This window comes from Micromys minutus (assembly GCF_963924665.1).
Source record: "Micromys minutus genome assembly, chromosome: 7".
NCBI lineage: Eukaryota > Metazoa > Chordata > Mammalia > Rodentia > Muridae > Micromys > Micromys minutus.
Window position 1 is genome coordinate 45,601,634 of NC_137976.1, and position 14,505 is coordinate 45,616,138.

General features: G+C 38.4%; 1 protein-coding gene across 1 annotated transcript in view; it reads right to left on the reverse strand.

Annotated features, from left to right (window-relative positions):
• MORC1 (MORC family CW-type zinc finger 1) overlaps window positions 1–14,505 on the reverse strand; it is a gene marked incomplete at both ends in the record, with an annotated part of 145,875 nt that overhangs the window by 114,194 nt on the left and 17,176 nt on the right. The window contains one exon of the mRNA XM_080919493.1: window positions 10,460–10,565. Coding sequence (XP_080775619.1) covers window positions 10,460–10,565 — 106 coding nt within the window. The remainder of the gene's footprint in view (window positions 1–10,459; window positions 10,566–14,505) is intronic.

A 14,505-nucleotide genomic window follows, 5' to 3' on the forward strand; every position in this document is an offset into this window, starting at 1 on the left:
AAAATCTGGAGTGTAAACAAACAAACAAACAAACCTATAGTACTGAGTGGGAAAAAAGTACTTTTGTCTCCATCTCTCTGACTGCGTGGTTCTCTCAGCTGTCTCTCTGACTGTGTGATGTCATCTGATGCTTTAGGGCACAGTACAAAGATCCCAAAAGAAAGAAGATCTTTACCAGATATAAGCCCATGCTCTCAAATCTCTCAGCTTCCCAAACCATGAGTTAAGTAAACCTAGCCTGAATAAATAGCCCATCCTTATGTATTCTAATATATATATATATACATATATATATGGTACTTTATATAGGGTATGGCTGGGACATGGGCTCTGAATTCCAGGCACAACATTAAGCTAGGTCCTTTTACAATACCACAGAGGTGTCATATGTTATGTATAAAATAGTTATATATGACAACCAAAATTGTGTTCCCATAAAGCAGACAAGTTGTTGTGCTTGACATTAACAAGGTCTATATTATCATGCACACAAAAAGCTCCATGAAGATTTTTTAACTAGTATAAATTCTGATCTTTGAACAGATTTACTGAATGTTAGGTTGTAGATTATTCCTGAGAGAAATGTCAACTGCAAGAGGTAGCTTCAAAGAAAAGTCCTGAGCTACATGGGGTGACAAAAGTGCTTCTTTTGCGATTACCGCAGGATGTCAGCAGCATGTTAGAAGAGTCTGGAGCCGCAGCAGTGTTGTGATCTGGCCAGCTTGATTAAGATGTAAACTAGGGTCATTATGGAAGGCTGCCCACTGATTGTCAATTTAAAAACTGCTGGCAGTGTGGCACCTAATTTCAAAACACGACATAGGACAAAGTCCCCTCTCTAATTCTGTGCATTATACCATCACTCGGGAAGGTGGCGGAGATGGATGGCATTCCAGTCCCAAGAGCCCCAGCCCCGATGGGTTCTAAAGTTAATGCAGGGCTTTATAAGGACAGTCAATTCCACAAGCCTTATTTTCTTCTCCAGGGGTCAGTGCCTTCATCCAGTTTCGTACATAGTCAGGACATTTTAATTTATAATGTTTACAATATGCTAAGTCATTGAAGGTAATATGGGCACAAGAAATCCAAGTGTAAAACAGAACAGCTGCAATGGATCATGTGACTAAAACAACCAAACAAACAAAGCACAAAGCATTAGAAAAAGATGCCTTAGAGGTGATCAGACCTCCAGAGTTTGCAATGGAAGAGACTCCAATTGTCCCAAAGTCCCTCTCACATCATAAGGCTCTCCAGTGAGCTTCAGGGATTGAGGGCACTAGAAGCTAAGACTAAGGCTTCCCAGTTTCTTCCTACTATAGAACCTGCCATATGCTTAGAGACCCATGAAGACAATATAACATTCCCGTTAGTCACTTGAATCTAATCCAGGTGTTAACCACTGGCTTAGATTCCTATTGTGCAAACTAACGGCACTGTAGCAAACACCAGGAAGAAGAGCAGTGAGGAGAAGGGGAATGCAGAAGTCAAAGTAAACAGCACTAGATCTTCCACACATCACATGCTGCAGCTCTCTTAGATGCATGACATTCACATCAACTACATGCTGGACAGCTGTGTTTTATACAAAGGAACGAAGTTTGGAACCACAGAAAACAGGTCACCAGAACAGCAGCTCTCCATAACCACCCACGTACACATAAACTGGCATGTCTTCAAGTTGTTCATACAGATCTGGATTTAACGATCTGGTGGCCCCATTTTCTGATCCTGTCTATCACTATACATAGAATAAATTATATGGTATTAGGCAGCCAACAGCTCCTAGGCATCCAATTAACCCAATATCTCTACTGGCAGCCCAGGCTGTTAGGCAAAGGAATCAGTTGGGGATTTTTTTGTGTGTTTGTTTGTTGTTGTTTTTGTTTTTTTAAATAAAGACATAAAATCAGGTTGTCAGATTGAGCATACATATAGTCTCCTGGTGAAACCCAGGTTACTATTAGGGAGGCCTGAGAGAGAGCCTAGGGGTTGGGGCTTGCCTGGTAGATCAGGCATCCAAATTATTCATCCAGACAACCACAGAACAGTCAAGCATTCTGTTGGAATATAATGGAATACCACAGAAGACATTTTGTTTTCTTTTATTAAAGGTTTAAAAGGATTGGTCTAGTACCTACTTAGGCATCAGAGACAGGTTTAGAGGACCAAGGGTTGATGTAGAGAGACCCTGGTGACAATGGACGTTGTGTTGCAATAATGAAGCTAGACATGACTGGGTGTGCACCAAAATATCATTAACTGCATCTGCAGGAATCTTTCTAGAGAGTGAAACCACTATGAAGTAACTAAGTACCAAGAAACAAACCAGGATTTGACCCACGGGTGATAAATAGTGGGAATTATAAAAGGTCCTGAGGAAAGGCTTAAAGCTACCTAAGGTGGAGGAAGAAATAGTGATTATAAAGAACTTAATGATTGCTGCTAATGGCAGTGTATTTCTTCAATGTCGGCACTCAGAAAGCAGAGACAGGTGGTTCACCGAGCCGAAGGCCAGCCTAGTCTACATAACAAGATCCACACCAGCCAGGGCTAATTAGTAAGACCTTGCTAGGGAAAGAGAAAGAGAGAATGAGAATATAATTATATCTTCATGACATGTCTCAATAACTTGGGCCCAGAAAGTGAAAATAAATAGCTAATTTTTAGGGCATACTATTTTTGAGGCAACATTTCCATTTAAATAATTTTTAATGAGAAGAAAAGAACGCGTTTAGGGATAATATATGTTCAAAAGTTTACTTCTAACAAACTATGAAATAGTCATTTGAGGACCTAGCCAAGAAAAATGAACAACAAATCCAAGAAAGGAGAAAATGATGTGGAATATGCAGAAAAATTTAGAATAAATAGTGTAATTAAGCCTAAATAATTGTTTATGCATGACTTAATAAAAACTGTAAAAATGTGCAACTATAACCCTAGACAAGTCCAAATCCTAGACAAGGATGTGAGAGCACTCCACGCCTTTGAAATGACGTCAATAAAAATGAACTCCACAGTTAGACAGTAGACTCTCAAGATTAGGCATGTTTATTAAATGTAAAAGCAAACTACCAAAATAATACAACAGAACAGCTCCTTTGCAAACCTTTGGGACAAGATAAGAGTTTTCTCTCTTGGAAAAGCAAAACCACGACTACTGTTTTAGAAAGGGGAAGACAAAAACATGGCAAGACAAAAAGAACAAAAGAAGTGAAGTAAAATAACGCGACATGTGACATGTGAAATGTCAGTCTACATATAGCCAGGGAACAGTAAATGTGTATTACATAAAATGCTAACACCACCAGCATTGTAGGCTGCTTGCAAGCATTAGGCCAAACAAACAAACCAAAAGTGCTGTCATTAAAAAGCTGTGGTACAAGACCCAAGAAGAAGGGATAGTCAGAAAGAAACCAGTTTAGAAAGGCTGGTTTCTGATAGAAATGAAATGAAGTAGAAGCAAGCATTTTGTTCTTCCCAAGGACCATTTTAGCTCCTTCAGTCCTTTCTCTAGCTCCTTCACTGGAGTCCTCATGTTCAGTCTGATGGTTACAGCCAGCATCCTCCTCTGTATCAGTATGGCTCTGGAGCCTCTGAGGAGGCATCCATATCAGATTCCTGTCAGTAAGCACTACTTGGCATCAACAATAGCGCATTGGGTTTATTGGGTGAATATAGTATGTATCCCCAGGTGGGGCAGGCTCTGCATGATCTTTTCTCTAATCCCTGCTCCTCTATTTGTCCCTTTATTTCCTCTCATGAACATTTTGTTCTTCCTTCTAAGAAAGACTGAGGCATCCACTTTCTGGTCTTCCTTCTGTTTGAGCTTCATGATTTCTGTGAATTGTTTCTTGGGTATTCGAGCTTTCTGGGTTGGTATCCACGTATAAGTGAGTACATACCATAAGTGTTCTTTTGTGACTGGGTTACCTTACTCAGGATGATACCTTCAAGTTCCATCCATTTGCCTAGGAATTTCCTAAAGTCATTGTTTCTAATAGCGGAGTAGTTCTCCATTCTGTATATATACCACAATTTCTGTATCCATTCATCGGTTGAAGGACATCTGGGTTCTTTCCAGCTACAAGATATTATAAATAAGGCTGCTATGAACATGGTGGAACATGTGCCCTTATTATATGTTGAAGAATCTTTGAGGTATATGCCCAGAAGTGGAATAACTGGGTCCTTAGGTAGTACTATGTCCAAATTTCTGAAGAACCACTAGACTGATTTTCAGAGTGGTTGTGCCAGCTTACAACCCCACCAACAGTGGAGGAGTGTTCTCTTTCTCCACATCTTCGACAGCATCTGCTGTCATCTGAGTTTGTGATCTTAGCCATTCTGACTGGTGTGAGGTGGAATCATAGGGTGGTTTTGATTTTCATTTTCCTGATGACTAGGGATGTTGAGCACTTCCTTAGATGCTTCTCAGGCATTCAATATTTCTCAGTTGAGAATTCTTTATTTAGCTCTGTACCCCATTTTTAACAGGATTATTTGATTCTCTAAAGTTCAACTTCTTTAGTTGTCTATCAGATGTAGCATTGGTAAAGATCTTTTTCCAATCTGTTGGTTGCCATTTTCTCCTTTTGACAGTGTCCTTGGCCTTACAGAAGCTTTATAGGTTTTATTTTTTTGTTTTTGTTTTGTGTTGTTTTGTTTTAAATTTTTTATTAGATACTGCTGTATTTACATTTGAAATATTATCCCCTTTGCCCACCCTGCTCCTATCCCCTCCTCCCCCTCTACTTGTTTTCACAAAGGTGCACTAGCTCCCAATCACCCTTTCCACCTCAGTGCCTTGGCGTTCCCCTACACTGGGAAAACATTCCCTTCCTGGACCAAAAAGCCTCTTCTTACATTGATGCCAGACACTACTACTCTCTGATGCAAATGCAACTGGAGCCATGGGCCTTTCAATGCGTGTTCAATGGTTGGTGTTCTAGTCTACAGGAGCTCTGGAGAATTTGGTTGTTGACAATGTTGTTCTTCCCATGAGGCTAAAACACACTTCAGCTCTTTCATCCCCACCCCAGCACCCTTGCTGGGGTACCCGTGCTCAGTCTGATGGTTAACTGCAAGCATTCTCAGCTGCATGACTCTGGCAGAGGCCCTAAAGAGGCACCCCTATCTGCTTCCTGCCAGCAAGCATCTCCCAGCATCAGCTATAGTGCTTGAGCCCAGGGGCTGCACATATGGTGGATCCCCAAGTTAGGCATCTCTTGAAAAATCCCCTCACCAATCCCTGCTTCTCCATCTGATCTTGTACCTCTTCCCATGAGTGTTTTGTTCTCTGTTCTAAGAAGGACTGAAGCTTCCACATTTTTGGCCTTCCTTCTTTTTGAGCTTCATAAGGTCTGTGAATTGTTTCCTGGGTATTCAGAGCTTTCTGGGGATAGTATATGCTTATCAGTGACTGTATATCATGTGTGTACTTTTGTGACTGAGTTACTTCACTCAGGTTGATATTTTCTTTTTCATTGTTTCTAATAGTACAATAGTACACCATTGTGTAAATATACCACACTTTCTGTATCCATTCCTCTGTTGAAAGACATCTGGGTTCTTTCCAGCTTCTGGTTATTATAAATAAGGTGGAAGCTTAGGTCCCATGTGTTGATTCTTGATCTTAGAGCATAAGGAATTGGTGTTCAGAAAATTATCCCATGATTATGTGTTCTAAGTTCCTTTTTCACTTTCTGCTCTATTAGTTTCAGTGTACATGGTTTAATGTGAAGATCTTTGGTCAACTAGGACTTGAACTTTGTACAAGAAGATAAAGGATCCATTTGTATTCTTCTGCATGCTGACTGCCAGTTGTACCAGCACCATATGTTGAAGATGCTGTCCTTTTTCCATTAAATGTTTTTAGCTCCTTTGTCAAAGACCAGCTCACCATAGGTGTGTGGATTCATTCTGTGTTTTCCATTCTATTCCAGTGATCTACCAGCCTGTCTCTGTACCAATACCATGCAGTTTTTATCACCATTGATCTGTGTTACTGCTTAAGGTCAGGAATGATGATTCCCCTGGAAGTTTTTGTTTGTTTGTTTTATGAGAATAGTTTTTGCTATCTTTGGTTTATTATTACTATTCTTAATAAATTTGCAAGTTGCTCTTTCTATCTCTATGAAGATTAAAGTTGAAATTTTGATCGGGATTGCATTGACTCTGTAAATTGCCTTAGGCAAGATGGCCATTTTTATTATGTTGATCCTTCCAATCCATAAGCATGGGAGATCTTTCCACCTTCTGAGGTCTTCTTGAATTTCCTTCTTCAGAGACTTGAAGATCTTGTCATACAAATCTTTCACTTGCTTGGTTAGTGTTACCCCAAAGTATTTTATATTCTTTGTGACTATTGTGGAGGGTGTGGATTCTCTAATTTCTTTCTCAGCCTTTGAGTAGCGGAAAGTTACTGATTTGCTTGAGTTAATTTTATATTCAGCCACTCTGCTGAAGTTGTTTATCAGCTGGTGAAATTTTTGAGGTCACTTAAGTATACTATCACATAATCTGCAAATAGTGATATTTTGACTTCCTTTCCAATTTGTATCCCTTTGACCTCTTTTTGCTATCTAATTGCTCTGGCTAGTACTTCCAGTACTATATTGAATAGGTAGAGAGAGAGTGAGCAGCCTTGTCTAGTATTTTAGTAGGATTGCTTCAAGTTTCTCACCATTTAGTTTGATGTTGGATACTGGTTTTCTGTATATTGCTTTTACTACGTTTAAGTATGAGCCTTGAATTCCTGATCTTTCCAAGTCTTTTAACATGAAAAGGAGTTAAATTTTTTCAAATTATTTCTCAGCATCTAGAGAGATGATCACGTGTTTTTTTTTCTTTGAGTTTTTTTATATAGTGGATTACATTGATAGACTTCCATATATTGAACCATCCTTGTATCCCTGGATTGAAGGCTACTTGATCATGGTGAATGATCGTTTTGATGTGTTTTTAGATTTAGTTTGCAAGAATTTTATTTACTAATTTTGAAGCAATGTTCATGAGAGAAATTGGTCTGAAGTTCTCTTCCTTTGTAGGGTCTTTGTGTGGTTTAGAAATGAGAGTTATTATGGATTCAAAGAATGAGTTGGGTAGTGTTCCCTCTGTTTACATTTTGTGAAATAGTTTGGAGAGTATTGGTATTAGGTCTTCTACAATGGTCTGAAGAATTCTGCACTAAACCCATCAGGTCCTGTGCTTTTTTTTTGGCTGGGAGGCTTTTGATGACTACTTCTATTTCTTTAGGGGTTATGGGGCTGTTAAGATGATTCATTTGATCCTGTTTTAATTTTGGTACCTGGTATCTGTATTGAAAATTGTTTATTTCCTCTAGATTTTCCAGTTTTGTTGAGTATAGACTTTTGTAGTAGGATCTGATAATTTCTTGAATTCCCTCAGTTTCTGTTGTTATGTTTCCTGTTTCATTTCTAATTTTGCTAACGTGGATACTCTCTCTGCTCCCTCTAGTTAATCTGGCTAAGGGTTTGTCAATCTTCTTGATTTTCTCAAAAAACCAGCTCTTGGTTTTGTTGAATCTTTGTATAGTTCTTTTTGTTTCTATTTGGTTGATTTCTGCTCTGAGTTTGATTATTTCCTGTCGTCTACTCTTCTTGGGCATATCTCCTTCTTTTTGTTCTAGAGATTTCAGATGTGCTGTCAAGCTGTTAGAATATGCTCTCTCCAGTTTTTTTGGTTTTTTTTAAAGGTGCTCAGAACTGAGTTTTCCTCTTAGCACTGTTTTCACTGTGTCCAGTAAGTTTGGGCATGTCATGCCCTCATTTTCGTTAAATTCTAAATAGTCTTTTATTTCTTTCTTTCTTCCTTGACCAAGATATCATTGAGTAGAGCATTGTTCAGCTTCCATGTGTATGTGGGTTTCTTGTCGTTTTTATTGTCATTGAAGACCAGCCTTAGTCCATGGTACCTGACACTATTTATGATACTCTGTTATGCTTGCAGACAGGAGCATCACATAACTGTCCTCTTAGACAGTTCATCAGCAGCTAACTAAAACAAATGCAGAGACTCACAGCCAAACATTGAATGGGGCTTGGGCACTCCTATGGAAGAATTGGAGGAAGAACTAAGGGCCCCAAAGGGGATAGAAACACCATAAGAAGACTAACAGAGTTATCTAACATGGACCCCTGAGTCTCTCAAAGACTTATCCAACCACAGAACATATATGAGCACGATCTAGACCCTCTACACATATGTAGCGGTGGTGCAGCTCTATCTTCATGTGGGTCCCCCAACAACTAGAGCAAGGGCTGTCCCTAAAGCTGTTGCCTATCTGTGGAATATGCTTCCTTAACTGGATTCCCTTTTCTGGCCTCAAGGAGAGGGTACAGATACTTGGAGTACCAGAATGGGAGATACCCAGAAAAGGCGAACACCCTCTCGGAGGAGAATGGGAGGGGGTTAGGGGGAGGGATTTGTGTGAGGGAGGGGCCAGGACAAGGGGTAGTAAACAGGATGTAAAGAGAATGAATGACTGTAAAAATAAAACTATCAATTTCACTACTCAAAACTATATGATGTCCTAGGTCTAATTCATTTTCTTTATTTTATAATTGACTGTATAAATGTCTTGAGAAGCTTTAGGCATCATTAGACAATCAGGAAACAGCAAGAACTTTCTCCTTCAACTTAGGCTGACAAATTGTTCCTCTAATAATGTACTGTTTTCTGACATTAATGTTGAAATGCCAAGGCACTCTGACAGATAACTATTTGAAAATGTGTATTCAAAGCTTTTAAATAGCATGAAATATCAGTTCTGGAACCAACTGTTAAACAGAAGGACAGGGTCGGTGGGGAGTGGGGAGTGTGTAATGGAGGTGCCAGTAACAACTCTGGCCTCTGGCCTGATACTGGCATACTAATGTTGGCAAGGGGTTCCCAGCACTACGGCAATGAGGCTGGTTCCTTTTTTTTTTTTTTTCTTTTTTTTTTTTTTTTTTTTTTTGTCTAAATGAACTAAATCCTCCCTATTTCTGTTTATTCATAATTCCACACATTATAAAAACAAAAAAAAAATAAAATGGAAAAATTACAAAAGAAAGACCCAAAGTATATATTTTAAACAATAAACTAAAAGAGACTGTCTAAATTTCTCCTCATAGGTAAAGGATACAATGCTCCCTGGTAAGCTGATGTGTTTGTGAGAGTCATAACACCTCAGGCTAAAACTCTTCTGTTGTGTATAGTAGCTACTGGCTACTGTTGCTACTGGACACCACTCCAAATTCCTGTGCTGTATGTCTAAAATACACTCTGACATCAAAGATTTTGTTGAGAGTGGGGGCAGGGAGAGAAAAAGAGACATCTTTGTATTGAGACTGAAATTAAATTATTTTGGATACATCAGATTAAATAAAACAATACTAACATCATTTTCAGGTGTTTCTTTTGACTTAACACAGCTAGTAAGAAATTTAAGATTAGACTAGGTAACAATACATAAAACAAATTGAATTATAGTAAATTACTTTGCTTTTAAAGAACTTAATTTTTTTTATGTGCTAGACATGTGACTCTGTGTGTGTGTGGTGTGCATAGAAGTCAGAAGAAAGAACTGGATGATCTGAAGCAAGAGATACAGTTGTGAGCTGTCCAATTAGGATGCTATGAATGAAACTCAGCTCCTCTGGAAGAGCAGCAAGCCCTCCTAGTCAGAAAAGCAACTCTCCTGCCATTTAAGCTGCATAAGATGTACCTTTTAGTCTGACACTGAGAATCCACATTCTCCTTGATGTGTTACTGAAAGTCCCAGTAAATTACTTTACATCAACTTCATCCTCTTATAGATTTCACATGTACCTTCTCTCAGTGCCTTCCCATTCTGTTTATCTTGGGTCCACAATAGATAAAAGAATGTTTATTCTAATTAATTTGTTTATTACATAAAAACAAGGGGAGTTCACACAAGACCAGCTTGAGCAGACAAATCCTGTAGTTGACTTCTCGCCATATTTTTTTCACTTTTCGTCTTGTTCTTTGCTCCCGACTCTATCTACAGACCCGCTCATATCAATCACCTTTGTTGATTTGTGATATCAATTCTGATGTTTTCTGTTTTAATATATGTGGAATAGGAGAACACTGCTAAGGAACTTTGTAAGTCTGATTACCCAGTAATCTCCAAATGTTCTGGCATCATGTCACCTGAGAAACATCTGGAATGTATTATTTTCCAGCCTTAATATCCAGAGATTCTAAATATGACATCTTGATGAGGCCTATTTAAGAAGCTTCCCAATACACTGGAGGTTCAAACGTGTTTTGGGAGACCACCTGTCTGGCCTAATTTCCTTCTCTGCTCGGTATAAAATGAATTATCACAGTGGCACGATTAGGAGCCTTGTGTCTGCAGCTGGAATGCAGTGCTCCCAGCTCGAGGCTAGTGCCATGGGGGAAGGATGCTCTTCAGTATACTAGTACTCACTCTTCCAGAGTCTCAGCCATCAGTATATCTTCTTTGTCAGTTGTAACATCCAATTCTGGTTCTCCACTAAGCAGCAGCTTCAAGTTATAAATAATCAGCAATGTCCCTACAAAAAAAAAAGTGGGGTGTGGGGAATATTGATGTGTTAGTTCTTAAACTGCACTAAATTCTAGTCCTTTGTAATCATTTCAACCGTAGAATTCAGCACACTCTAAAGCAGTGGTTCTCAACCTTCCTAATGCCGTGACCCTTTAATGCAGTTCCTCATGTTGTGGGGACAATTCTGATACTGTTATGAATAGTAATGTAAACATATGCTATGCAGAATAACTGATATGAAAAGGTCTGATGGGAAAGGATCATTCAGCCCTCCCAAAGGGCATGGGACACACAGGTTGAGAATTGTTGTTCTAGAACAAATTTCTTTTTTGGAAATACATTTGGATAAAATAAAAGCCGTGCCTTATGGGAAATTAAACTATCTGTCTGAGACTGCTGTCCTTCCATAATACACTGCATCAAGTACTATTCAATCCACTGTCAGTCTTTTAAAATTTGGCACACTTTTCATAGTTTATATTTGGACAACTGCTATGAGCCTGAGCCAAGTTTGTATTGTACGTGAAGCTCCCATTGGTGAAACTAAAAACAATGCATATAAAACAATTAGTTTGAAAAACTAATTGAGTGTCAATTTTTTTATTCTAGAGCTGGAACTGACAAATTATTCTGTATAAATCAATCAATAAATATTTTAAGTTTTGAATTTCATATTGTCACCTCCTTAGCTACTCACAACTTAACTTGATCACTGTTGTACCATAAAAACAGCTAAAGAGACTTAAAGGAATGAAGAAAATTATTCCCCAAAAAGGTTATTAATAATTACAGAGTGCCAAGAAAATGGGGTAGGCTACCTGCAGATATTCTCTTCTCACTCCATTCTCTGAGATCCAATCCCCCAGCTTCAACCCCAGCTCTGCATCAGAACCACGATGGAAGCTTTCCCTGTCCCCCTATTGCCATCTCCTGTAGACACCACCACAGATCACTCCCTTAGATAATATCCCCACCCCATTCATTGACTGTCTCAGACCCCAACCCAAGCAGGCAGTTCATATTAACTAATCTAACGACCACCCATGCTAGTGCAACAAGTAGGCTGATGGCAGACCCAGACTTGCTGCAGTCTCCCTTTTCTCTCTGACCAATAATTCACAAATATCTTCTCCCCTACCCCAGCATTCATTTCCCCAATCTCATCCCATTATTCCAGCCTCCAACACCAGCACTGGGCACATACCAGCTGATCAGGCTGGGAAAACAGTTACACAGAAAATTCTTTCCAGGAAGCACATAGCCACCACAGTCTCCTGACATCCAGGGAGGAAGCATGAATCAAGGAATAAAACACACACTCAGTAGAGACAAAACCAGATATAATTACCCAGACCTATAATCATCCCAATCCCAGGTGCCTAGATGTCAGAATAAAAATACAACCAATGATATCCAGAAATATAAGTCTCCACTGAAACCCAGCTACCTGACCACAGCAGGCACTGATTATTCCAAAAGAGTTGAAGCCCAATACAAAGACCTATAAATGGCCTATGTGAGGATGATAGGGGTCCTTAAAGAGAAAAATTAATAAATCCCCAAAGAAACCCAGGAGAACAAAAACAGTGCAAGGAAGTGAATAAAACTGTTCAAGATCTTAAGATTGAAAGAGAGCCAATGAAGAAAACACAAACTTGGGAAATGCTGTAAATGAAGAATTTGAGAATTTAAAGAGAAACTATAGAGACAGGTTTCACCAACAGATTACAGGAAATGGTAGAATCTCCTGCATTGAAAAATACGAGGAAAAATTGAATACATTGGTCAAAAAAGTTAAGTCTAAAACTTTCCACCCACACATACCCAAAGTAAAACCCAATCTGTAACACTGTGAAAAGAGCAAATCTAAAAGTAATAGGAATAAAGGAAGAAGAAAATTTTCCTAAGTTAAAGAAAGAGATGCCTACAAAAGTACAAGAAGCATACAGAACACAAAGAAAATTGAACCAGAAAAGAAAGTTTGTTTGACATATAATAATCAAAATGCTGAATGTATAGAGCAAATAAAGAATATTAAAAGCTGCAAAGAAAAAAGACCAAGTAACATAAAAAGACAGAGTTATCAAAATTATGCCTGGCTTCTTGATGAAGAAATTAAAAGCCAGAAAGGTCTGAAAAGATGTGTTGTCAATTCTAAGAGACTAGAGATTCCAGCCCGTACTATTATACCCAGAAAAATTCTCAATCACTATAAATAAAAGATACTTTATTATAAAACAAAATATAAAGAATGCTTATCGACAAATCCAGCCCTACAGGTGCTAGAAGAAAAACTCCAACCAAAGGAAGTTAATTACAATGATGAAAACACAGGGATACACTGGACATATCCTAACACAATAAAGGCAGTTTACAGGAAGCCCATAACCAGTATCAATTTAAGTGAAGAGAAACTCGGAGCAAGATTAACCCACAAAAAATAGTAGTTTTCCTAAATACAAATGACAAATAACAAACAGACTAAGAAAGAAATCAGAGAAGCAACACTTTTCGTAACAGCCTTAAACAATATAAAATATATTGGAGTAACTCTATCCAAGCATGTTAAAGATGTGTGTGATAAATTTTTCACAGTCTTTAAAGAGAGAATATCAGAGGATGGAAATCTTTCGTGTTAATAATTGGTAAGATTAATCTAGTAAAAATGTTCAAATGTAATCTGCAAACTCAATTCAGTCCCCATCAAAATTTCAAGACAATTCTTCACAAACCTTCAAAAGACAGTTCTCAGCTTTATAAATCATAAGTTTTATGGTTGGGCTCAAGTACCACAATACCACAATACCACAGCAAAGAGGCAGAAGAAACTGGGAAGAGAGAAGGGATAAAGGACACCAGGAGAACAAAGCCCTCTGAAATGACTGAGCTAAGCTCATATGAACTCACAGAGACTGAAGCAGCATGCACAGGGCCTATATGGGTCTGCACCAGTTGCTTCACATCATATAATATAGCTTTCAGTTTAGTAATCTTCTAAATCCTGGATCAGCAGTGGAGTGACCTTAAGAGCTCCACTCGCAAGCAAACACATAAAAGTGGGCTGGGACTGGTTGAGAAGAAGGGAGCACACAGCAGTAAGAGGACGACAAGAGATAGTAATGGGGGAGTAAAATGATTGTAAAACCATGTATACACATATAAAACTAACAAAAGCCTCATTTTCCTAATATATCCAACTCATAAACATAATAAAATAAGAAAAAATAAAAACCACTTTACTAATATTTTTGTGAGTACTTCACAATGAGAAGGGCTCTAAGGGAATAAATAAGCATTAAGGTGTAAAGTCTTTCTTGTTTTCCCACACATGAAGGTCCTACATATTTGTGTGTACATACAAGTATTTACATATGTGAAGGGGTAAGATGAACAGGAAAATTCTGACAGAAGAGGGAGAGATATTAAGGGAGGGGAGAAGGCAGAGAGTGTAATGAAGTGAAATTATAGGGAAGCAGACATGGAAATAACTCAGGGATAGAAAGAGACCAGCTGGAGCAGGGAGGAGGCCAAGAGAGGGGAAAAGAAGAGAAGAAAATGTAAGGGGACATCTGAAGATCCCATGGAAGCCATTACTTCATAGTCTAACCTAAAACAATAAGATTATAATATTTGTGCTATTATGTAAATAGTAATTTAATCACCACCATTTTTTATCAATGACAGAAGGAAAGTAGTTAAAATATTTTTTGGAAAAAAAAAAAATGATGCCACGGGTTTTGGAGGAATCTCAGAGTAAAGCAGACCAAGTTGGAAATAAAATTATCAGAATCTTTCTACAAATATTATATTAGTCAAACACTGCTAAGAGCAATGGATTCCTCTAAAGCAGACTTCTTTTTTATGCTTCCAGAAATGAAAATAGATGTCTAGAGAAAGAGCAACACAGGAAATTTCCAGAAACCAGTGCAGTCTAGACATCAAGAGAA